The sequence below is a fragment of the Salmo salar genome, chromosome 09 (assembly GCF_965601325.2).
Source record: "Salmo salar chromosome 09, fSalSal1, whole genome shotgun sequence".
In the NCBI taxonomy this organism is placed as follows: Eukaryota; Metazoa; Chordata; class Actinopteri; order Salmoniformes; family Salmonidae; genus Salmo; species Salmo salar.
The window spans coordinates 117,409,906-117,433,682 of NC_138299.1; the positions used below are offsets into that span (position 1 = coordinate 117,409,906).

The 23,777-nt window shown below is 40.7% G+C and overlaps 2 protein-coding genes across 2 annotated transcripts in view; both read right to left on the reverse strand.

Annotated features, from left to right (window-relative positions):
* The window catches only part of LOC106612460 (salt-inducible kinase 2b), a 70,136-nt gene extending 61,332 nt beyond the window's left edge, over window positions 1–8,804 (reverse strand). The window contains exons 1-3 of the mRNA XM_014213606.3: window positions 8,338–8,804; window positions 3,809–3,925; window positions 1,411–1,474 (exon numbers count right to left, since the gene is read on the reverse strand). Coding sequence (XP_014069081.3) covers window positions 1,411–1,474; window positions 3,809–3,925; window positions 8,338–8,475 — 319 coding nt within the window. The 5' untranslated portion in view covers window positions 8,476–8,804. The remainder of the gene's footprint in view (window positions 1–1,410; window positions 1,475–3,808; window positions 3,926–8,337) is intronic.
* A 1,027-nt stretch (window positions 8,805–9,831) lies between these two features.
* On the reverse strand, window positions 9,832–15,699 carry LOC106612461 (layilin). Its single transcript, XM_014213607.3, has 7 exons — window positions 15,351–15,699; window positions 14,198–14,495; window positions 13,334–13,491; window positions 12,734–12,778; window positions 11,688–11,774; window positions 11,288–11,402; window positions 9,832–10,964 (listed from the first exon to the last, which is right to left on the reverse strand). The coding sequence occupies exons 1-7, from the start codon at window positions 15,424–15,426 to the stop codon at window positions 10,634–10,636; spliced, it is 1,110 nt and encodes a 369-aa protein (XP_014069082.1). The 5' UTR covers window positions 15,427–15,699; the 3' UTR covers window positions 9,832–10,633.
* Window positions 15,700–23,777: the final 8,078 nt, after the last annotated feature.

Consider the following 23,777-nt stretch of genomic DNA (forward strand, 5'->3'; position numbering starts at 1 on the left):
ACGCGCACAGCCTTGGGAGCGAGCTGAGTTCCTCTTCATTCCTAAAGACAAAGGAATTGTCCGGTTGGAATTTTATTGAAGATTTATGATAAAAACATCCTAAAGATTGATTCTAATCATCGTTTGACATGTTTCTACAAACTGTAGTTAAACTTTTTTGACTTTTCGTCTGGACTTAGTGCGCGCGTGCCTTGTGCATTTGGAATAGTGAGCCTAACGCGCAAACAAAATGGAGGTATTTGGACATAAAGATTAACTTTATCGAACAAAAACATTTATTGTGGAACTGGGATTCCTGGGAGTGCATTCCAATGAAGATCCAAGGTAAGTGTATATTTATAACGCCATTTCTGACTTCTGTTGACTCCACAACATGGCGGGTATCTGTATGGCTTGTTTTGGTGTCTGAGCACTGTACTCAGATTATTGCAAGGTGTGCTTTCGCCGTGAAGCTTTTTTGAAATCTAACACAGCGGTTGCATTAAGGAGAAGTGTATCTTTAATTCTGTGCATAACACTTGTATATTTTATCAAAGTTTATGATAAGTATTTCTGTAAATTGATGTGGCTCTCTGCAAAAATCACAGGAGGTTTTGGAGGCAAAACATTACTGAACATAACGCGCCAATGTAAACTGAGATTTTTGGATATAAATATGAACTTTATTGAACAAAACATACATGTATTGTTTAACATGAAGTCCTATGAGTGCCATCTGATGAAGATCATCAAAGGTTAGTGATTCATTTTATTTATATTTCTGCTTTTTGTGACTCCTTTCTTTGGCTGGAAAATGGCTGTATGTTTTTTTGTGACTAGGTGCTGACCTAACATAATCGTTTGGTGTGCTTTCGCTGTAAAGCCTTTTTGAAATCGGACACTGTGGTTGGATTAACGAGAAGCTTATCTTTAAAATGGTGTATAATACTTGTATGTTTAAGGAATTTTAAATTATGAGATTTCTGTTGTTTGAATTTGGCGCCCTGCACTTTCACTGGCTGTTGTCAAATCAATCCCGCTAAAGGGATTTGATCCGTAAGAAGTTTAAAAAAATGTAAAAGACCCCCCCCCCCCCCCCCCCCCAATGGCACACACAGACAATCCATATTTCAATTGTCTCAAGGCTTAAAAATACTTCTTTAACCCGTATCCTCCCCTTCATCTACACTGATTGCGGCATCAATATGGGATCATAGCTTTCAACTGGATTCACCTGGTCAGACTATGTAATGGAAAGAGCAGGTGTTCTTAATGTTTTGTACACAGTGTATAGGCTACAGCATGCAAGTAGGCTACACACAATATAACTAACAGGAGAGGAGGTGACAACACATTACAAAAGAGCTTTATGCAAAAAATTTCTACATTGTTGTCGGGTAAAAATTTGCTTGGTACGTCTGGGTCACTTACCAAAAATCTCTCCGTTCTTGGCAAACTCCGTCACCAAATAGAGCATGTTCTTGGTCTCCATTACCTGTGGAAGAGGGAAGGAAACAATGAGTAAGCAATAATCACACAGCAAAACAGATTAAGACCAACTTCAGCAATGACCTTGGTGCTGTTAAGATGTAAATTCATCTGATAATCCTTGTGCATGGATTCCTGGAATAGTATTAGGCTGGCTGACGCGGGCCTACCGAGAACCGCAGAACAGTCTTGACGAAAGGATCATAAAGAACAAATGAATGAATGCAAACTTGCACTGATCAGCAGGAGTAAATGTTGCAAATGTTACACAGTAAAGGCTTATACTGGAGGCACACAACAACAACAACTCATTATTTTTCGGAATTACAAAAATTACACAAATATGAGAGAATAGGAAGGATGTTGTGTTCCATGGTTGAACGGCTCCTCCATTCCCAGTAGAGTGCCAGCGGTGTGTGTGGGAGGACACCAGGGTCTACATCCCAAATGGCACCCTATTATGAAGCGCACTTCTTTTGACCAGGGCCCTATGGGAAGTTGTGCACTACATAGCGAATAGGGTGCCATTTGGGACACATGCCCTGGTGTCCTCCCACACACACCGCTGGAACTATCAGTACAGAATTAGCCAAAGAAAACAAAGGGATGAAGAGAGCTAAATTGAGAGAGGAAAAGAGATGCATTAATGAATCAGATACATTCACATAGAAATCCCCCAAAGTGGTGATTTTATGTAAATTCCCATCTGGGCACACTAACCCGTTGCTCTGCACCCTTTCTGACCAATACGCCCCTGCCTCCATGACTTTATCAAAGAACCTGTAGGGATAATCAATGTGACTTTCCCCAGTGCTTTCCATAACATGCCGACCACATGGCACTAATCATCCAAATTCTGCCAGAGTACTCTGTCAATGATACAAATGGGGAAATTAGATGGATTGTTGTCCCATGTAAAGGACAACATTATAGCCTACAACTTCTCTGTGTTGTTGTGAATGCTTGATGGGGACAAATAGGCAATATATTGATGAAGGTGGGGATGAGGAGTTTATTTGAAACAGTGAAGTGGGCGAAGAAAGAGCTGTGTGTGTGTGTGTGTGACTGTGGAAAACTTGGGTCTGAGTCCACTGAGGGGGCATCCTGTGAAGCAAAGAGCCCACGGGGGGGGGGGGGGTTGGTTGTTTGGCGATGAGAGAGCGAGAAGAGAGCCGATGCCGAGCCTGCTGACCTCTGTTCATGAGGCCTGAAAGGAAATTACTAATTGACCCAAGCCGTTTGAATGGAAGAGCTGTTGGAAATAATGATAAACAATGATTACACAGCAATGTCTGGACCCGAGCCATTAGCTTGTGTAATAACGAACTGCTATTCACATTTCCAATGACCAAAGTGACCTAAAGTCTTATGTAATAAAGTGAAGTCTGGGGTGGGCTTTTCAGGTTGACTAGTAGGACCTCCTCTGATGATAGAGCTTGGCAGCTGAACATAGCTTTCCCCCTCTGCTATTAACACGAGAGGCTGAAACCTACAGTGCAATTTGGGTGGAATTCTGTCAAGCACCTTGACACGTTGCTTGAAGATGCAGAGGGTTGGTTGTTTAGTCATTAACTCCGTCAGACGTCAGTTCTGATATCTATGAAGGTCTAGGACTGTGAAGGCCAGGTAGATTGGAGATGTTTGCTCACCTATTAGAAAATATCCTGAATGACCGTAGGCGTTGCAAATTTATACAAAAAACAGTGGTGTAAAGTACTTAAGTAAAAATACTTTAAAGCACTACTTAAGTCCTTTTTGGGGGTGTCTGTACTTTACTATTTCTATTTTTTGACAACTTTTACTTCACTACATTCCTAAAGAAAATTATGTACTTTTTACTCCATACATTTTCCCTGACATCCAAAAGTATTTGTTACATTTTGAATGCTTAGCAGGACAGAAAATGGTCCAATTCGCACACTTATCAAGAGAACATCCCTGGTCATCCCTACTGCCTCTGATCTGGCGGACTCACCAAACACAAATGCCTTGTTTTTAAATGTCGTCTGTGTGTTGGAGTGTGACCCTGGCTATCTGTAAAAAAATGTTTTTATAATAACAAAATATTTAATTACATTTTGCTTAATTATTATTCATACTTTTACTTTTGATACTTAACTATATTTTAGCAACTACATTTACTTTTGATACTTAAGTATATTTAGAATTTTACTCAAGTAGAACTTTACTGGGTGACTTTCCCTTTTACTTGAGTCATTTTCTATTAAGGTATCTGTACTTTTACTCAAGTATGAGAACTGAATTCCACCACTGACAAAACCCCAGAGGATCAAATAAAAAGGGAATGTATGTTGTATAGTGTTTCTTAAGAGCGGTTTACCTGGTACAACTTGATGATGTGCGGGTGGTCCAACATTTTCATGATCTGTACCTCTCGGTAAATCTTCTCCAGGTTCACAGCATCTAGTTGGCTCTTGTCTATTATTTTAATGGCAACCTGTGGAACACAGAATACAGTGATGAGTCCCTGGACAAAACATTCAAAGCATTTCCTTGGGGTCTTTTTATGTAAAGGAAAAGTGCTTTTTTGTAGGCCTACATTCTTAAGTGTCGCTTAGACTGAGGCAGATAATTCTTAAGTCAAAAGGGGGAAAAAAGTGGTAAGCAGTCCCTCTCCGTAATATAATTCCACAGCACGCTCAGTTCTTTTTTTTTTTTTTTGTCATTTAGCAGACGCTCTTATCCAGAGTGACTTACAGTAGTGAATGCATACATTTCACACATTTCTTTTCTCGTACTGGTCCCCCGTGGGAATCGAACCCACAACCCTGGCGTTGCAAACACCATGCTCTACCAACTGAGCCACACGGGACCTTGCAAGGCAAGCACGGACAACAACAAAAAAAATCCTCAAATGCTCTCCTTTGCACAAAAAAACTGTTTGCTGGAGGTAATCATAAACAGATTTTATATTCTGTCACCCACACTGGGTGAGAGGTAAGGGCGGCAAACACTAGCAGAAGCTGCTGGAAAACAGGCCATTTCTTCATCCTTGCGAGAGTTGATTAACAGTGTGTCCATGTCATGATAACATGCAATATGCCAAGTGTCTCACTCATAGACAGTATTTCATCACCAGGACTTGAAGAGATCCAAATGTCTGCGAGCCGAGCTCAGGGAGTAAACAAAAGCGAGGGGAGGCCTTTAATCATTCCACACCTAATCTTACCCAACACAATGCTTGATTAGATACATAGCACTACACTAACGCTGCTCTCATCATCGTTATAAACAGAATATATTGACGCCTTGATCACACCTACAGCGTCATTGCGCAAAATGGTACGCAGCATCATCTGGATATTTGTGCAACAAAAGTTCAACATTTACCTTCTGCAACCATTTCTGTCAAGCCATCCACACATACAATTTGATGGAAACGTCCGAAATATCCAATGATGTCAAGTAAGGTTGGGGGCATTCGTGAACTGAGGTCCGACTGATAGCAAGATCATAAATGAAAGAGACCAATGGGAAAAAAATGGAACAATAGGAGATGGATAGTGGCGTAATCATTATTGCACACCATAGCAAACAGTTGCAAAATGTTTTGTAACAGAACACGTTTAGCAATGAAAACAAGAGTTTCTGTTGGACAAATTCATGTGGGTCCCTTGCTATTTGCTTCTGTTGGCTTCCGTTTTGTTCATACACCCTAGTTCTCCCATCGTTATCCTACTGACTGATTGTTTTCACGCAACATGGATAGGCTAGGATTTCATCCCAAATGGCACACCATTTACAAAATAGGGCTCTGCTCAAAAGTATTGCACTATGGGCCCTGGTCAAAAGTAGTGTACTACATAGGGAATAGGGTGACATTTGGGACACAGACTCGATATGGAGGGTCTGGACAACATGAAGGTCAGAGGGAGAGCAGCAGAGTAGACCTATGTTCAGTGGCTTCAGCAGCCTCACAACATAAAATACCGCAAGGGTCATTCTAAGTACTGTACTGTCTTGTCTCGTGCTTATGACTCACGTTACAGTCCATAATGGTCATCAATTTGTATTCATCTGTGGTAGAGGGTGTCACACAATGTTATTCCTCGCTTGTTTCAACACGTAGCCGGGCTTATGTTGGTCTTTGAAATGACCCATGTGACTCGCTTGTCTAGCTGAGAAACAGTGCCACTGACTAGCTAAATAGATGCATATGCTATATTCAGAGGAATAGCACAGGACAGGACTCCAAGTTTCAGTGCCGAAATTGTTTCATTTTGTACTTTCGAGAGCTCTGTGAGCTCAAAGCTAATGAAGAAAGATGACCCATCTGTGTCTGTGTTACAAACAAGCACAGTCACAATGGTTAGTTACTAGTCCCCCTGTGTAATCGCAGTAGAATAGAAAGCTCATGGTGTTCCGGACATTGATGTTGCCAGTCAGGTGATTCAATCCAAACATGTCCTTCAAATGCAATTTTAACGAAACTATAAGATCTTACGATTTATGTTTATGCAGCTCTACTCGGCTCCATACACATCCTCAAAGAAAACATTTATGAATGTATCACACATTTTTGTCTTTCTTTTTTAAAAGGTATGACATTGCATTGGCCTATTCCAGATACTTCGTTATTAGACCAACTGTTTTGCTTTAAGAGAAAAGACTGATGAGAGAGACTATCTAGCTACATCCCTCTCCTTACTGCAGGACAGCGGTGCTCTGCATTGGTCAGAAAGCAGGAACTAAGGATACACTGTGCCCCGTGATGTTGTGTTGCCAACTTGCAGGGCAAACTCTCCCATTGAGCAGTAGACTATCAAGGTGACTACCAATATTACAAGTTATTTCTCATGTAGGCTGCTATCTTACTCAAAATATAATCAAGTGGGATGGAACAAGTTGGCCACGTTAGCTACCGCAAGCGATATGTGATACAGCTAGCTGCCTGGGGAAGCAAAACAGTGGGAAGCACCTCGATACCACCTCGTTACGTTAGCCAATTGGCATATCACGGTGACATCCAGATGGAAACCAATACTATAAGTAGGGCTGTGACGATTATGGAATTTTGGGTAAAGATTAGGCCCAATTGTCATGCAAATGGCCACGGTTATGTCACATTTGTCATTTTTGTAGAACAATGTGTTTAAGCTTTGAATGCATCTTAGAAAAGTTGCTATGACATATACAATGAATAAATAACAGCTTTGGTGACACCGCTGTTTCCAAAACAAATGGTTTTGACCGCTTGGAACTTTAGGAAATGATGCTTCTCCTCCCAACCGTGCCATTCTGCTCATAAAATTATTAACAACTTTATCCACTTCTTGTAAAAATTAATAAGTGTTATTGGGTAAACTAGATATACTAAATATAACGCCGAATCACTCCTTCTCCTGAAAAGAGTAGTAAGATGATTATGCCCAATAAAATTGTTACGTTCACGGTTATTGTCCATAATTGTCAGTTACACGATAATTGTGCCAGCCCTAGCTACAAGTTATTTCTCCTCCGCCCATCAAAACAAACATCACTTTCTTTTACAAGTTTTAACTAGTGCCATGCTGCTATTGTTGCCAGCTAGCCAGCATAAACTAACTAGCTGGGAAGGGCTCATCAGGAGGACTGACTGAACCGAATCCATTCATCTCCTCTTGACACAACTGTGCAACATACATCAACAATTTGGGCACCAGGCGTGTCCGTATAGCCTCTCCCTAGTCCACCCTGTCTTCCATCTGTTTCCGTAAACAAGCGCTGTAACATGGAAATACAGCCGTGTGGGAACCCTAACCCTATAAAGGTGTGTAGTAGTTTAACCTTTTGTTTCTTGTTAATTATTTCTTGCTGATATGAAAGATACCTTCTTATGTTTCCAAAACCCTACCGCAAGCGATGCATGTTAATGTTTAGAGCAAGCGTTGTGGCTCAACAAAACTCCCCTGTAAGGGAGACACCTTGGTCCAATGACTCTTATGTGTAATGTAATGGAACTGAAAGTCATGATCAAGGGCTATTAGCGTCTGTGAATGGAGTATGTACACAGCAGCTTCACTGTGATTGTCCCAAGAAGAGGCAACAAAATCACATTATTATTGGCTTATGTAACTAATGCAATGCACTAATGCCTTGCTGCATGCCCTAGATATTTATGTGGTTGTTTACACCAGTCAAATTCCAATAATCAAAGCTAGATGACGAGTTGGTAATTTGAATCCATTTTCTTAGTACTCGGGCAAAAAACAAAACGCGCACACAAGGTGGGCTCCAGGACCGAGTTTGAGAAACCCTGGTCTATCAGGTGGCTTGTTGAGCACATTATACATAACATTATACAAACGTCACACAATTGTTACTGAGAGTAATGAAGCAATGTAATGATCCATGGTCAAATAAAGGCAGTGTATTGCACAACATTGAGGTTACAAAGTGAGGGGATAATGATGTGTCTCATGAATCAGCTTCACGGTTAGGCTAACGTTAGCTACATCTAAAACTGGGTGACTCCCATTTTTACTAGTTAACCATAGTCGGACAGTTTTGATTAACAAGTTATATAATAGTTGGTACTAGTCTATTGTTTTCTTCATGTGTGGGACAAAAGCTTTGCAAAAAAAAGAGACTACCGTGTTTGCAACAAAGCAAGCTACCTAGGTGTGAAATAGTCTAAACATGTCAATGTCAAATGTGAACAGAATGAGTTAACTACAGAATAAATGTTCAAATATAACTTTAGATAGCAAGCTAATGTATAGCTGCAAAACAGGGGGTAAGTAACTAACGTTGGCTTGTTAGTTAAAAGGCAAGGTTAGAGTCCTTTGCAAGAGAATCACACGTTTAGGCTTACTGTAGCTCACGGTTACCTAACATGCTAGCCAGCTAGCTAGTTTGCTCAGTACTCACCTCGGTCTTGGTAATGCGATGTCTTGCCAGCTTCACAACGGCGAAATTACCCTTCCCCAGAGTACGTTCGATATCGTAGAAGCCCACTCGGACAGGACCCCGGAACATCGCTTTTTGGTGATTGTCAGCCATGACCATGCTGTATTAAATGTGGTTTGGGGTGAGGAGGTTACGGCTCGCAACTTTAGCTTACAGATATCGAGGAAGGGAAAACAAACCGCCCGCTAAAAATGTGTCTATTCAAAATAGACAAAGTACAATTCTCGGTCGCCCTGCCAGTTTGAACGTTAACGACCCTTCAGACCAACGGGACGACAGATGACATTTACGAGTGCCACAGGCTGTCACGCCACGTCCTCCAATACAATAAGGCTATAATATTTCAGCTAGCTATCTCTATTAACTAAAGTACACGAGTTGACTTGCAGGAGGCATCATATTCTCTCGTTGACGTACATTGACGTCAGAGCCATGGGGTATTTGTACAGGGGGCGGGCCTCTGAAGCTGTTCCACGCTTCAGTGCCAATTCATTTCCAAGGCAACCGGACCCACCTCTAACGTCAACCGGTTACATTGCTATTCTGAAATCTGTTAGCTCGCCGCCCTGAGTGGATAGTTGACTTTGAAGTTTGGCCTGCAAGTGCACACATAAAGATTTTGTTACTCAGGGTCAAAGTGCAGGGACTGGACTGTGCGCATTATTTATGTACATGTATACTAGCACATTACTCTATACATGCAAGTTGTTTTGATATGTAAAGTTGTGTGTGCAGCTGGGCTCTGACTATGGAATATATGCATGTTTATGCACAAAGCGAATTATGCATGCAAGTGATGCAACCACAAATACATCTCAGTACCAGAGGCGTCACTACAGACCCTGGTTCGATTCCAGGCTGTATCACAAACGTTGATTGGGAGTCCCATAGGGCGGCGCACAATTGGCCCAGCGTCCGGGTTAGGGTTTGGCCGGGGTAGGCCGTCATTGTAAATAAGAATTTGCCTAGTTAAATAAAGGTTAAATAAAGATGCTTGCCAGGTTTCCCAGCTATGCACAAAACGGCAAACATTCATTTGGATTTTGCTGGATGGTGTGTGTTCTGCAATTCAGGTTTGTACATTTTGCATACAGGTTATTATGCCGAATTAATTGGTTTGAGACTAATAAAATAATATAACAGAATATGAGCAAATTATTATCCTTTTTTTAACATACCCGTTGCACATCTAGCGATCAACATAGAATTTGAGTTAAGGTGCTGGAGTTCGAAACCAATGGAAAGACAATTAAAAGATGACATGAAACAGCTCCACCTGCTGGTTAAACAAACAATATGGAAGCCATAAGTTAGTACTGTTTGCAATAGTACAGTGAACTATATCTTACCAAAGGTTTTATGACTTAGAAATTGTCTATTTTTCTGTCTTCTTGTACACAAAAACACAATAAAGTCACATTCAAGTAAAACTAACAAAATAAAAACACTTATGCATGTCATTCATAGGCTTTATTTGTAGCCAGAGCAGTGTGTGCGATATTTGATAGGCCTACATGTTCTTCAAGTACATGTTTTGTTAATTAACCTATCGTGACAGCCTTACATGGAAAACTGTTGAGCGCAGCACCCCAAAAGCCTCTGCTGTCACTGCTAGATTTCCTGGATGTGCGAGTTCCCAGATGTGCTTTCGGCATTTCCTGTCTGACATCCTTCAAGAACACTCAGCTTTAGCTCGTTAGACTACTTTTTCACAACACTCTACTCAGCCCCACTTGAATATACAATGTATGCAAAACATGTATTTTCTTGATTTTCTTCACAACATTGTGATAAATACAAGTTTATAACAAATGCTACACTCTGTTATTCAACCTGGACTTTGGTGTAGCCATGAAAAGGCACATTAAAGACTATATCCAGCCAGCTCAAACTGGTGTCATAACAGTGGAGGCTTTGGTAAACATCATTGGAAGGATCATCTCTCGCAGACCATTGCTCAGCGGTATCGTGGGGTCAGACTTCTGTCATTCGAGTTTCCGAAGACATTGTCCTTTTCACTGACATCAGCCTCCACACAGGAAGCCTCAAATGGGTCTTCTTTGTACGGTTAATGGGCGTACCCTAAAGCAAACACTTTATAATACCACACAGGATCTGTCCGTCCTGTCTCGCGTCACATGATGCCATACAACCCACCAGCAGGATATATGAAAGATGAATGGAGACACCAACAGTCAGATGCCCAGATGGCTCAATGGACATGTGGTAAAGAGAGAGGCACTGCAGGACAGCAACATTATTCATAGATCTCATTCTCCACCCATCCAGTCTCATTGAGATAGTGCCGACCCTGGTCTTGGCAGGCCTCATAGATGCCATTGGTCACAAATCCACTCTCTGTCACTGTCTCCTTGTTTGAAACATTCTCGTAATCATCACACTGGGTATGAAGAGAGGAGGCACAGAAGGACATCTTCTTGATTGATTCAGGTGCCATGCTCTCCAGATCGGCTGGTTGAAGCTTGGTGATGTCCCGGTAGGCATAGGGTCCTTGGATGTTGCAGGCCGCTGTGGACATTGTACCCCATTGCTCTTGCTTAGGGTAGCTGTCTGTTTGAGACTGTCTCCTGTATAAAGACAGTTACACTATCAGTTACAGAGGCATGTAGTGAGCCACACACACCTCCAGCATTGCCTACTTCAAATACGGAATTCAAAACCACCTCAAAACAAAACATCTCTTAAGGCCATCTTATGCTCTGTGATATCTGATGTTGATTATGTTTCCAAGCCCTCTTGTGAGCTTTCTCTGTTTTGCCCCTCTTATGTCATTTTTTGAACTTAGAGATTTTTTACACACTTTTAAATAATGTTAGGTGCCCTTGAAAGGTGCCTATCGTACAAAATGTATTATTGCATGTTATTATTTAACGTAGCAAACAAGTATTACCTTGTGGCTGCCCGTTTATAGCAGAAGACTCCTGTAGCCACAAGCAGCAGCAGTAGAACAGGGATTGTGGCAAATAGAATGTAGGAGACATACAGGGCATTATCTGAAAGAGTTACTGCAGGGAGAAAAAGAACACCAGAGGTAAGATAATGGTATTATAGCCTGGTCCCAGATCTGTTTGTGCTTTCATGCCAACTCCTTGTCACTCATTGTCAATGACAAGGAGCTGACATGATAGCACAAACAGATCTGGGACCAGGCTAATGGCAGTAAGTTGGCACCTCACTATGAATACTTTTGGAAAAAACGTCGGAAAATAAATGAGGAGATTACTTATTGCATTTGGGACACAATGTACAAGGATCAAACTCGATAGACATGAAGAGTGCAGATTTTTTACCTGATGATTCAGACAGTCCTATTTTTGTTTTCTCATCACTCACTGCAGCTGACGGGAGGTTTGGCATTAGAGATATAATTGGGGCAACTGGAAAACAGATCATGAACAAAACTTGTAAATAGACAGACACTGTAACAAAACTTGGAAATAGACAGACACTGTAAGTTCGTATGATATCCAAAAACGTCATATTGCCCAAATAAATATGTAGACTAAAAATAAGAAACATTTGATTTCATCTGAGATGAACGATTGAGCATGTGTGACGCAGAAATGGGTAGACTAGTATATTATGACTAATATGCAAATTAGCAGCCTACTAGAAATAAACTCCTAGGGTTTCAAGCAGCATCACTGGTAATCTATAATTGTACTATAGCCTACTGTATTTGTCATGCATTGCCTCTATTAACTGGGAAGAGGATGAATTGAATGGGACTCTGATAAAGTTTTTCTATTTTACTCTCTTCTATTCTATTATATTGTGGTTCATAAATCTTGACCACTAGATGTCATCCTATACATAGACACTTGGGGCGATTGAGACAGGTGACGTCATAATAATGTTCGAGCTGTTGATCTCAGTATCAACAAATGACTAATCCCAAGGATTCACATATTTGACCTTAACAAAATCTAAATGTTTCTGTTAAAAATGTCAAAACAATGTTTATAAATAGCACTTTTATGTAAGCGTAACTTTGTGAAATCATCACTTACTGTAGGACACAGCCAGGCCTAATTGCTGAACATTAAAGAAGGTAAGGGGAAGATATAATTCACTAAATTGATGGACAAAAATAACCGTTAGATCTCTTTTTTATGCAGACCTTTACCTATATTGAATGGACTCAATCACTGGTCTATGTGTTACGGTAAATGTGTAAAATCAGACCGTCACACTGGTAGGCTAAATGTGTGGAAATGTATAGATTTCCTGATTTTACACATTTACTGTAACATATGCACCAACCATATGTTTTGTGGTCCAATGGACTCTAAAATTTCAGTCATAATGTTTTTTTTAGCTGCAGGAGTGGGTTTACCTGTATATATTGAATTCCACGCCACAGTAAACACTGGCAACTTTTCTGTAAGAGAGAGAAAGAGACAACCATCAGCTGCAAATTAATATGGACTCTATTGATTTTGAATTATCTTTTTCTCTGGTTCCTTGTTGATAAGCTGGTATTCAATCAAAATCATACCACACAATATTATCTCCTTCAGCAGAAATAAACTACAGGATTGAGATTGGATAAATGTAATGTAACATGGGTCATATTCATTAGTGCACACTGTCGCAAACCGTAACAAAACGTTTTGTCAACAGAAACTAGAGATTATTATTGGACAAATTCAGGTAGTCCCTCCCTTTTTCGGTACCGTTCCTTCCATTTGCTGTCTATTGAATACAACCCTGGTTTAATCTGTTCATGTCTAAATATGGACACTATCAAGGACACCGGGGCCATGTTCAGAAGGGCACAATGTTGTGGAACATTCAGATAGAAAAACATGATGTAGAACAAACATAACTCTCTGATATGTAGAATAATGAATCATGTCAGCTCTATTCATGACATTTCTATCTGTAATGTTCCACAGCGTTTGCCTACTCAGAACGTGTCCTGGGTACAGTTCACCTTCAGAGTACTTGCAGACAAAATTGTTCTTGGTGTTGCAGTTTTCATCGTTCCACTGGAACATGAAGCGCCCGCCTTCGTCAGGGGGGGCAGAGGGCTGGTGGTACAGCACCACACACATCTCGCTGCCACACGATGGCTCGTCCCAATGCCAGTTTCTGCAATGAGCGTGTTTTCCATAGGTCAACAACCCTATCAGAGATCCTCTGATAGTCAACTGCATGCTTCTAAAAATGGAAGCTCATCCTACTGATACCCAGTTCTGGGGAGTAGTGAACTACATGTAGTTCTGCTAGGAATTTAACTACATTTTGCAGTAGCTTAGTGGCATTTGAACTAAATTCAAATCAAAGTAGAGTTTTCAGTAGTTAATGACTTTTTTTGCCATGTAGTGGTGTAGCTAACTACTGGAACTGCACACTATTCTTTTTTGCAAAATAAAATAAAATATGGGTGAAATAGGCAATCATTTCCTTTCTTTTTCAGCCTCAGGCCTGCCTAATTCTCACTTGAAATATTTATTTTGTGATTAATAGGATAAATGACACATTCTGTTAAAATCTGACTACAATGATCTGTTATTGCAATTTGTCATCTTGTGACACTTTGGATTTGCATATGATAATTTTTCATGATTGTTAACATTTTACAGATAAAATAGCAATGACCCTCAAAGCATGTAGACCCCAAAATATGTTAATCCACGATGCTCTTTGATGACTCTCAGACTATTGTGAGTCATGTGAGGTATCTCTATGGCCCTGTATTCTCCTGTGGTGTGCGTGGCAACAGCTGCAGGGATCTCCTAGACTTTTTGCTACAGGGATCTCCTAGACTTGAAACCAAAGTAAAACACAAGGACACCTGAATCTGGCCTTGCTGCCATCCAGCCAGTAGTACTGTGAAGGGCAGCCTATGGTAGTCACCCGGTGGCGTGGGCTTCTGTGCAGCCCGATCCAAAAGTCCCCATCAGTGGCCTGCAACTGCTGGATGAACCTCTCGACCAGGTGCTGCTCATTGTCAGTCTCTATACTGAGGATCTCCCCCCCATCCGTTCTGCAGGCCTGGCTGGCGTCATTGAAGGTCACCCTCCGCCGTGGGTCCTGGAAGTAGTTGATCCTGTAGCAGGGTCGCTCTGTGCCACGTCGACAGATCCTCTGGCCTACAGTGCATCGCATTGGAAAATAAGAAATTGCAAATCAAGATTGCAAATCAAATTGCTAATTCAATTGCAAAATTGCAAATCTAAGCATGGCTAATCAAGAATGGCAAATCAGAATGGTAATTCATTGGAATAATGTTGCAAGTTGATATGCAAGCTGTGAGGACATATGGCACACATATTAGCCTACATTAATTACATGATAATAGGCCTATGTGCAAGATCTCTTGATTTTATGTTGGCCTATTGCCATAAGCTTAAGAAATGTTTTATTGTTTTCATAAGCGCTTGCATGTAACACTATGAATAGGCTGCATGTTATTATTCATTTATTATTACTCTCTTATTTTCTTTATTATTAGGGCCTTTATTAATAATGTTGCAAACCACAGTGATTAAGCTTTCAAGTAATATGGCCCACCTTGATTTTGCGCGTTGATTTTTGCACCACCTTTAGGCCATTGAATACCACATTGGTCTTGTAAATCTGTAGCCTACTTGGGAGCACAATAGCCCATCTCAAAACGAATCATATTTTTTCCGACACACAAACCAAAACAAAAAGCCTGCCCTGGGCAATGTAAAGGCCTATTGAAGTGAAATTTCGCAGTGACTGTTTTTTCCATGTAGCCTACTAAAGCACCCGACTTTGAGCGACGTTTGAAGTTTCTATTTAAACATTTTAGTGGTCCAAAATCTTTCTTCTTTCGTTGGGCACTAAATAAACATATATTTTTTTCGCACAATCAACAGGGCGCAATATTTTCATGCATTAGATAACTTTGGTTAATCATACCGTTGCTTTTTTGAAACGGGCTTTGACAAGTTTGACATTTTTCCCCTGTAAACACTCACCATTGAGTTCAAATTGGGTGAATCCTGGTTGGCAGAAAACGGCGAGAACAATCCCGAGCAGTTTAATAAAATCCATTTCTTCATCTTCATTAAAGCGTTCGCGTGAATTCGAGCAAATCCGTGGCTGCTCGTCAAAGCATGAGAGAGGGAAACAATCGGATATGGTCACATCAGAATTAGGTCGAAGTGTTTTTGTAGGATCCGGTTTTTAAACCCCTCTTACTGCGGATGGCCTTTGATTTTGTGTAAATCCATCCAAGATAAAAGTTTAAAGGAGGAATGCTTCTCATATCTTGCTATGTTTTTTTGCACTCATATAAAGGCATCGCGACATTAGGCTACTCCATGCTGTACCCACACAATAATCAAAGTCACATATATTTGATAAGAATGGGAGAGAGACTGGAATGAATGGATGTCTTTGTATGGTATGATATACTGAGTGAGAGAGAGAAACATAGATAGGGTTGAACAAGTGTATAGTAAATATTTTCAATTTCACATATATACACACACCCACGCACGTGCCCACGCAAACACGCAAACACACACACACACACACACACACACACACACACACACACACACACACACACACTCACACACACTACTTTAATTGAATATCAATCATTCATATGCAAATGTTACTGCTATTATAGCATAGATCTACTGTGTGCTAGGGGAAAGATCTGACAACTGGGGTGGGAAATAAGAAATAGTTGATAGAAAAATGTGTAGTTAATTACGTAAAGGTAAAGCATTAATCTGGGTATTGTGTTCTTCCACTTGAGGAAATGATGAAATTCAAGGGCCAGGTGGTGGGTGCATATTTAGCAAGGACTTTGCAGTCACTTTACTTTGTGGACTGCCCTGCAAAGATCCATTGTACTGTAGCTACTATATTTTGTTGCTCACTTTACTGTTTGCTCTAGTGGTTGGTGAGCCATGGAAAACTTTGGTGAGACTTTGGGAAATGTTCAAGTGTTCTAGGCAGCAAACTCCAGACAACGCAAGAAAGTGGTGAGCATTTTTTTTTGTGAGGTTACTATGTGATGACCAATATAACCAGATAACAACGGCCCTGAAATCTGTATCCACATAATTTACACATGTTCAGTCAATAAAAAAGCCTGTTTTATGCCAGAGCAGATCTGAGATATAATTGAGTGCTGATGCTCATCTGGTAGTCTCAGAGAGCCAACATCAGTCACCTCAGACTCTACCATAATAACACATTTGGTTGTATGCTGTGGCCTAGGCTACATGGGAAGGGGTTGGCTAACTTGGCAACAAACAGCAGAGGTATGTTAAACCTGCAAACCCTAATTACCCCTATAGTGAACCGTTTTCAGTTAGTGTTTTGACTTCCACTAAAAGAAACGGAAATGTCCAGGGCCTGCGTTCATAAAGCGTCTTAGGGTAAGAGTGCTGATCTAGGATCGGTGAAAAAAGGCTCAGATTTAATTGCTATTGAGGAGAGTTGATCACAGTGAGTTCATGGGCTCAGAGGAGTGTGCAAAGCATTGGCCCCTAACAGGAAGCCAGTAAAGAGGAAAGGGGACAGCTGTTATTTCAACACTATATTTCCTGTCCCAGTTCCTTCTCGTTTGTTTTTCAGGCACTTCCACTCATTTCCCCTTTCTCTCTAGGAAAATGTAAATAAGTATATTTCAAAAAATGTTATGGTGAAAAGGATTGTAGAAATTATTTGATGAAATTATGCATAGGCCTAATGAAGAATATGAAGAAAAATGTAGAGGCTTAAAAAGGCTTAAAACAGAGTAGTCAATAACAGTATTATACACATGACATGCAGCAAATAGAACTCTCATCTCTCAACTAATAATATTAGTTACACATAATGTAGTCTGAACATAATTTTATGCAATATCGTCAACGAGCGATTATGCCCAAGCAGAATCAGGAAAGAATGAACACAATCTTCTATGAACGAAGAGGTAGCACATGTTTTCTCATACCATAAACAGCATTGTCGGTGTCCTGGAAAAACCTATTTAAGGTTTTTCCAGGAAGCAGACAGCATGTAAACAGAAAAGACTAGCCTATTTGGCCCAGCACACACAGTAGTAGTCAGCCACAAGTAAATCAGCCACAAGACCGAGACTCATTGGCCTCTCTTCTATCAGTCATCAGCAGATGGTAAACCCTGCAACACATGTTTTCTGGGAGCAAATGAAGAGCTCAGACAAGCTGGGCTGTGTTCCACAAAAAAACACAGGCATTTTATGTGAGGCACTTTTGTGCTGTCTGGCTGGCGTTGGGCCAGAGGTTCACTACTCTTCTTCTTGGAATGTAACGCTCTATCATGTCCCTTTATTAGTGACACAAGTCTTGGCCCCATGAGAGGGTCGTAACCTGAGTGAGGCCAGGGTAGTGTTACTCAAGTCATGCAATGTCATGCACTGTCTCTCTGTGAGGGGCTCTACATCTGCTGTAAATCAGGAATGGACTAGGCCCTTTTGATTTCAAGCCATCAGTATGTTATATAGTATGTTATATAATTAAGCAATCAGGCATGGTGGGGTGTGGTATATGACCAATATACCACGGCTAAGGGCTGTTCTTAAGCACGACGCATCGCGGAATGCCTGGACACAGTCCTTAGCCTTGGTATATTGCTCATATACCACAAACCCCAGAGGAGCCATATTGCTATTATAAACTGGTTACCAATGTAATTAGAGCAGTAAAAATACACGTTTTGTCATATCTCTGGTGTACAGTCTGATATACCACGGCTGTCAACCAATCAGCATTCAGGGCTCGAACAACCCAGTTTAAAATACTAAATAGGGTCTTACTGAAAGGTAATAAAAGTCTATGATTTGGAACAGGCATTTTATTTATTTTTTATAATCAGATTAGAATTTTCTGGTATTTCCAAATAATAAGAGGAACATCTACTGAGTTCACAAAACATTAGGAACACCTTCCTAATATTGAGTTGCACCCCGTTTGCCCTCAGAACAGCCTCAATTCGTCGGGGCATGGACTCTATAAGGTGTCGAAAGCATTCCACAGGGATGCTGGCCCATGTTGACTCCAATGCTTCCCACAGTTGGGTGTCAAGTTGGGTGGATGTCATTTGGGTGGTGGACCATTCTTGATACACAAGGGAAACTGTTTGAGTATGAAAAACCCAGCTGCGTTGCAGTTCTTGCACCTGACACCTACTGACATACCCTGTTCAAAGGCACTTCAGTCTTTTATCTTGTCCGTTCACCATCTGAATGGCACACATACACAATCCAAGTCTCAATTGTCTCAAGGCTTAAAAATCCTCATTTAACCTGTCTCATCCCCTTCATCTACAGTGATTGAAATGGATTTAACCAGTGACATCAATAAGGGATCATAGTTTCAACTGGATTCACCTGGTCAGTCTATGTCATGGAAAGAGCAGGTGGTCCTAATCTTTTGGATACTTTGGTCCACAATCACTGTTAACCACCCAAACTTGGCCAGCAGATGACAGCAAAAGACTACTTCTCTCACCGGCAATCTTTTTTAATTCATCACCATATGTTGACCTTCATTGCATTGTCTTATCCAAGCAATGGCAGTGACCAATAATCACACTATTTCTACTTTCACACTAGTTCTACTCCAACATCTCTAACATACAAGAGCCGTCTCAAGGACACAACATGAAGCCATAACTAGACAATGGCCCTTGTATGGCCATAGAACAGGGAAATGGTCAAACAGGGAAATGGTTCTAATCATTTTTCCACCATTCATTTTTCCCATAGGGGATTTTAGAAACACTTAAAATAAGGGCTATGTTTTGTCTAGGTTTACCCTGGCGTGACATTTTGATAACCATGTTAATCTCTCTTGGACAAGGTGACTTTTATCAAAATATTCAGCTCTATTTATCTCAGATTTGAAAATGCTAATTAACATGAAAGTACACATCATGTAAAACTACAAATCCCTGCAAGCTTCTGCATGTCATCTCTAGCTGATACCTTTTATAACAGATAAAACTTGTGCAAGACAGATCACAGAATTGTCCATGTGATTAAAGAAATGTAGTCAATTTATTCATTACTACATTTATCTAACATTAGATTCTTACCTTTGCCTCGATTCGGCAGTCTTGTCCAGATCATCATGGCATTTGTAGTTCTTTATGATAGCCACATTAGCAGCTAATTAGCGTTTCATTTTTGGGCTGTAAATACAGGTGAATATATTGATATATGTTGATATATTGATCCTCTTAAAATAGATTTATACGGTTATGAAAACCTCACGCCAGGGTAAACCTACACATTGTAAGTGATTCTAAAATCACACATGGGAAAAATGAATGGTGGAAAAACGATTGGAACCATTTCCCTGTTTGACCTCTAGGTTTTATGCGTATTATGACTCATATTGTGGTACTCTATAGTATGTCCACCTTGCAAGCTGACATGATGAGAAAGGAGAGATAAGCTAGTTCTGTGATGCAGTGGCTGTCCACAGAGATACACAGGTAGTATTATGACTCCTTGATCTATCCACTATACCCTTCCAAAGTGTACAGTATCATTCTCTTACCCATTCCCAGTATCTCTTCTTTTCCAAATCAAATATAATTGCCCTTGGTTATTGCTATGACTGTGATCGAATTTCTGCCACCATTGTTGAGCCCTGAGAATGAATACTGTAAAACGCACAATGGCGATTACTATGTTGGAATATGTTATGACTACAGTATAATCCTGACTGACATGTCTTGACATTATTACACTTGTCATGTTGTTTTCTGGCTCATTTTCAGTGGTGAAGTTTACAGTTCATGCAGGATTTAACTTTGTGAAATTTGAGGGTTCCTGTATTGGTGACTGAATGAATGAAAACCTTTATTAGAAAGACTGAATGGAGAACGATTCCACATTAACAGCAATTATTAACCCATTCATCTTACATATGAGTTAATTGTTCTAAAATCCCTTGTGTCCCCCTCTCAAACCAGAAATAATATAACAAAATATATATGCTTAATTGTTTAACTAACAAAGGGTCTGGCAAAACACTGTTGAGGGTAGTGCACCACGTGATGCAGTCCACACCATGTATCATTCACATTTGGAGCTTCACCAACCACACTGCCCTCCACACCACCCTCCTTAATTCCCCCCACAGCCTACCGCCTAGGCTGGTTTTGGTTACCCTCCCTACTTCCATCCCCAGGACAGGCCTGGGACACTCCTGCCCCCCATGGCAGCCCCAACCCTGCAACAGGAGCCACACCAAGACCTCCTGTGCTCACCCAGAATTGAGCAGTGGCAGTGACTCTGGTCCCATGCAGCAGCTACACTCCTTTGGTGGGAGCTTCAACTGGGTGGACTGAGCTCTGCAAACACTGCTCTTCCAGTTCACGCCCCCAGCCCCTGCATCCAGCTACTTCAGGGAGATTCTTCAAAGTAGCCACCCTTTGCCTTGATGACAGCTTTGCACACTCTTGGCATTCTCTCAACCAGCTTCATGAGGTAGTCACCTGGAATGCTTCAACTAACAGGTGTGTCTTGTTAAAATTTAATTCGTGGAATTTCTTTCCTTCTTAATGGGTTTGAGCCAATCAGTTGTGCTGTGACAAGGTATCGGTGGAATACAGAAGATAGCCTTATTTAGTAAAAGACCAAGTCCATATGGCAAGAATTATGGTCCATATTATGGCAATAACAGCTCAAATAAGCAAAGAGAAAGGACAGCCCATCATTACTTTAGGACGTGAAGGTCAGTCAATCTGGAAAATGTCAAGAACTTTGAAAGTTTCTTGAGGTGCAATCGCAAAAACAATCAAGCGCTATGATGAAATTGGCTCTCATGAGGGCCGCCACAGGAAAGGAAGACCCAGAGTTCATTAGAGTTACCTGCCTCAGAAATTGCAGCCCAAATAAATGCATCACAGAGTTCAAGTAACAGACACATCTCAACATCAACTATTCAGAGGAGACTGTGTGTATCAGGCCTTCATGGTCGAATTGCTGCAAAGAAACCACTCCTAAAGGACACCAAAAAGAAGAAGAGACTTGCTTGGGCCAAGAAACATGAGCAATGAACTTTCGGTTCCAACCACTGTGTCTTTGTGAGACGCTAAGTAGGTAAACGGATGATCTCTGCATGTGTGATTCCCACCGTGAAGCATGGAGGAGGAGGTGTGATGGTGTGGATGTGCTTTGCTGGTCAGTGATTTATTTAGAATTCAAGGCACACTTAACCAGCATGGCTACCACAGCATTCTGCAGTGATACGCCATCCCATCTGATTTGCGCTTAGTGGGACTATCATTTGTTTTTCAACAGAACAATTACCCAACACACCTCCAGGAGGTGTAAGGGCTATTTGACCAAGAAGGAGAGTGATGGAGTGCTGCATCAGATGACCTGACCTCAACCCAATTGAGATGGTTTGGGATGAGTTGGACTGCAGAGCGAAGGAAAAGCAGCCAACAAGTGCTCAGCATATGTGGTAACTCCTTCATGACTGTTGGAAAAGCATTCCAGGTGAAGCTGGTTGAGAGAATGCCAAGAGTGTGCAAAGCTGACATCAAGGCAAAGGGTGGCTACTTTGAAGAATCTAAAATCTAAAATATATTTTGATTTGTTTAACACTTTTTTGGTTACTACATGATTCCATATGTGATATTTCATTTCTGTAATGTAGAAAATAGTAAAAATAAAGAAAAACCCTTGAATGAGTAGGTGTGTCCAAACTTTTGACTGGTACCGTAACTGCAGATGACCCTATGCCTCTTAGCTCTTTTGAGAATAAACTTAATACCCCCTCTGACTTTAAATCTTGTAGAGGGCTTAGGCTAATGCACTTAAATGTGAAAATTATGACATTATTGACATTTGGGTACAGGAATCATGTCCTGACATTCTGGTTCTCTCAGAAACATGGTTAGATGGTTCTGTCTCTGACAAAGACATCAAAGTAAATTATTAGAATGTATTTTGTGACAGATTACAGAAAGGGGAAGGAGTGGCCATATATTTAAAATCTTATTTCATGACGTGCCAATCTTTAAATATTTTTGTTCCAAAGACGTTTGAGCTCCTGGTTGTAGATGTGTCCATAAACCAGAATACACATTTATTTGTTGCTGGGATTTATCACCTCCCTGCTGCCATGGTGGATTCTATTGGTGATATATCTGAGTGTTTAACACCTTTTCTGTCCTCAGAGTTGGTCATTTTAGGGAATTTGGATTGGCTATCTCCGGCCTCAGATCAATTTAAGAGTATATGCATTGATTTTAATCTGACTCAAATGATCTAAAAACCCTGTTAACTCTTCATTGATTGATAGCCCACATAAATAACCCACGTAAATATTTGTTTAGTGGAGTATTTGCATATGATTTCAGTGATCATTGTCCCATAGTATGTACTAGAGAAACAGCTAAATACTAATCCTTGTTTAATTACGAAGATGCATTTTAAAAAGTTTTCTGATCATGGGTTTTTACATGACATGCTCTACTCTGATTTAGCCACTGTCTCATGTATTCCTGACCCTGAGTTGGTTCCCCAAAATGTATCCTCCATATTTATTCATCTGGCAGATAAACACGCCCCTTTTAAACAATTTAGAGTCAAAGATAGATTGAACACTTTGATTTCTTCAGAATTAAGAGAGAGAACTCAGCCCTATGCCAAAGCAAGGAAAACTGATTCAAATAAAATAAAATCACATTTTATTGGTCACATACACATGGTTAGCAGATGTTAATGCGAGTGTAGCGAAATGCTTGTGCTTCTAGTTCCAACAGTGCAGTAATATCTAATAAGTAATCAAACAATTCCACAACAACTACCTAATACACACAGATCAAAAGGGATGGAATAATAATATGTACATATAAATATATGGATGAGTGATGACCGAGCAGCATAGGCAAGATCCAATAGATGGTATAAAATACAGTATATACATATGAGATGAGTAATGTAAAATATGTAAATATTGTTAAAGTGGCATTATTAAAGTGACTAGTGATCCATTTATTAAAGTGGCCTTGAGATAGAAGCTCTTTTTCAGTCTCTCGGTCCCAGCTTTGATGCACCTGTGCTGACCTCGCTTTCTGGATGGTAGCGGAGTGAACAGGCAGTGGCTCGGGTGGTTGTTGTCCTTGATGATCTTTTTGGCCTTCCTGTGACATCGGGTGCTGTAGGTGTCCCGAAGGGCAGGTAGTTTGCCCCCGGTGATGTGTTGTGCAGACCACACCACACTCTGGAGAGCCTTGCGGTTGAGGGCGGTGCAGTTGCCGTACCAGGCGGTGATGCAGCCCGGCAGGATGCTCTCAATTGTGCATCTGTAAAAGTTTGGGAGGGTTTAAGGTGACAATCCAAATTGATTTAGCCTCCTGAGGTTGAAGAGGTGCTGTTGTGCCTTCTTCACCACACT

Coding starts and splice junctions, on each gene's coding strand:
- LOC106612461 (XM_014213607.3), bottom strand. CDS start 15,426: ATGGATTTTATTAAACTGCTCGGGATTGTTCTCGCCGTTTTCTGCCAA. Junction 14,496..15,350: donor CACCCAATTTGAACTCAATG/GTGAGTGTTTAC, acceptor GATGCACTGTAG/GCCAGAGGATCTGTCGACGT. Junction 10,965..11,287: donor TATAAACGGGCAGCCACAAG/GTAATACTTGTT, acceptor GTCTTTATACAG/GAGACAGTCTCAAACAGACA.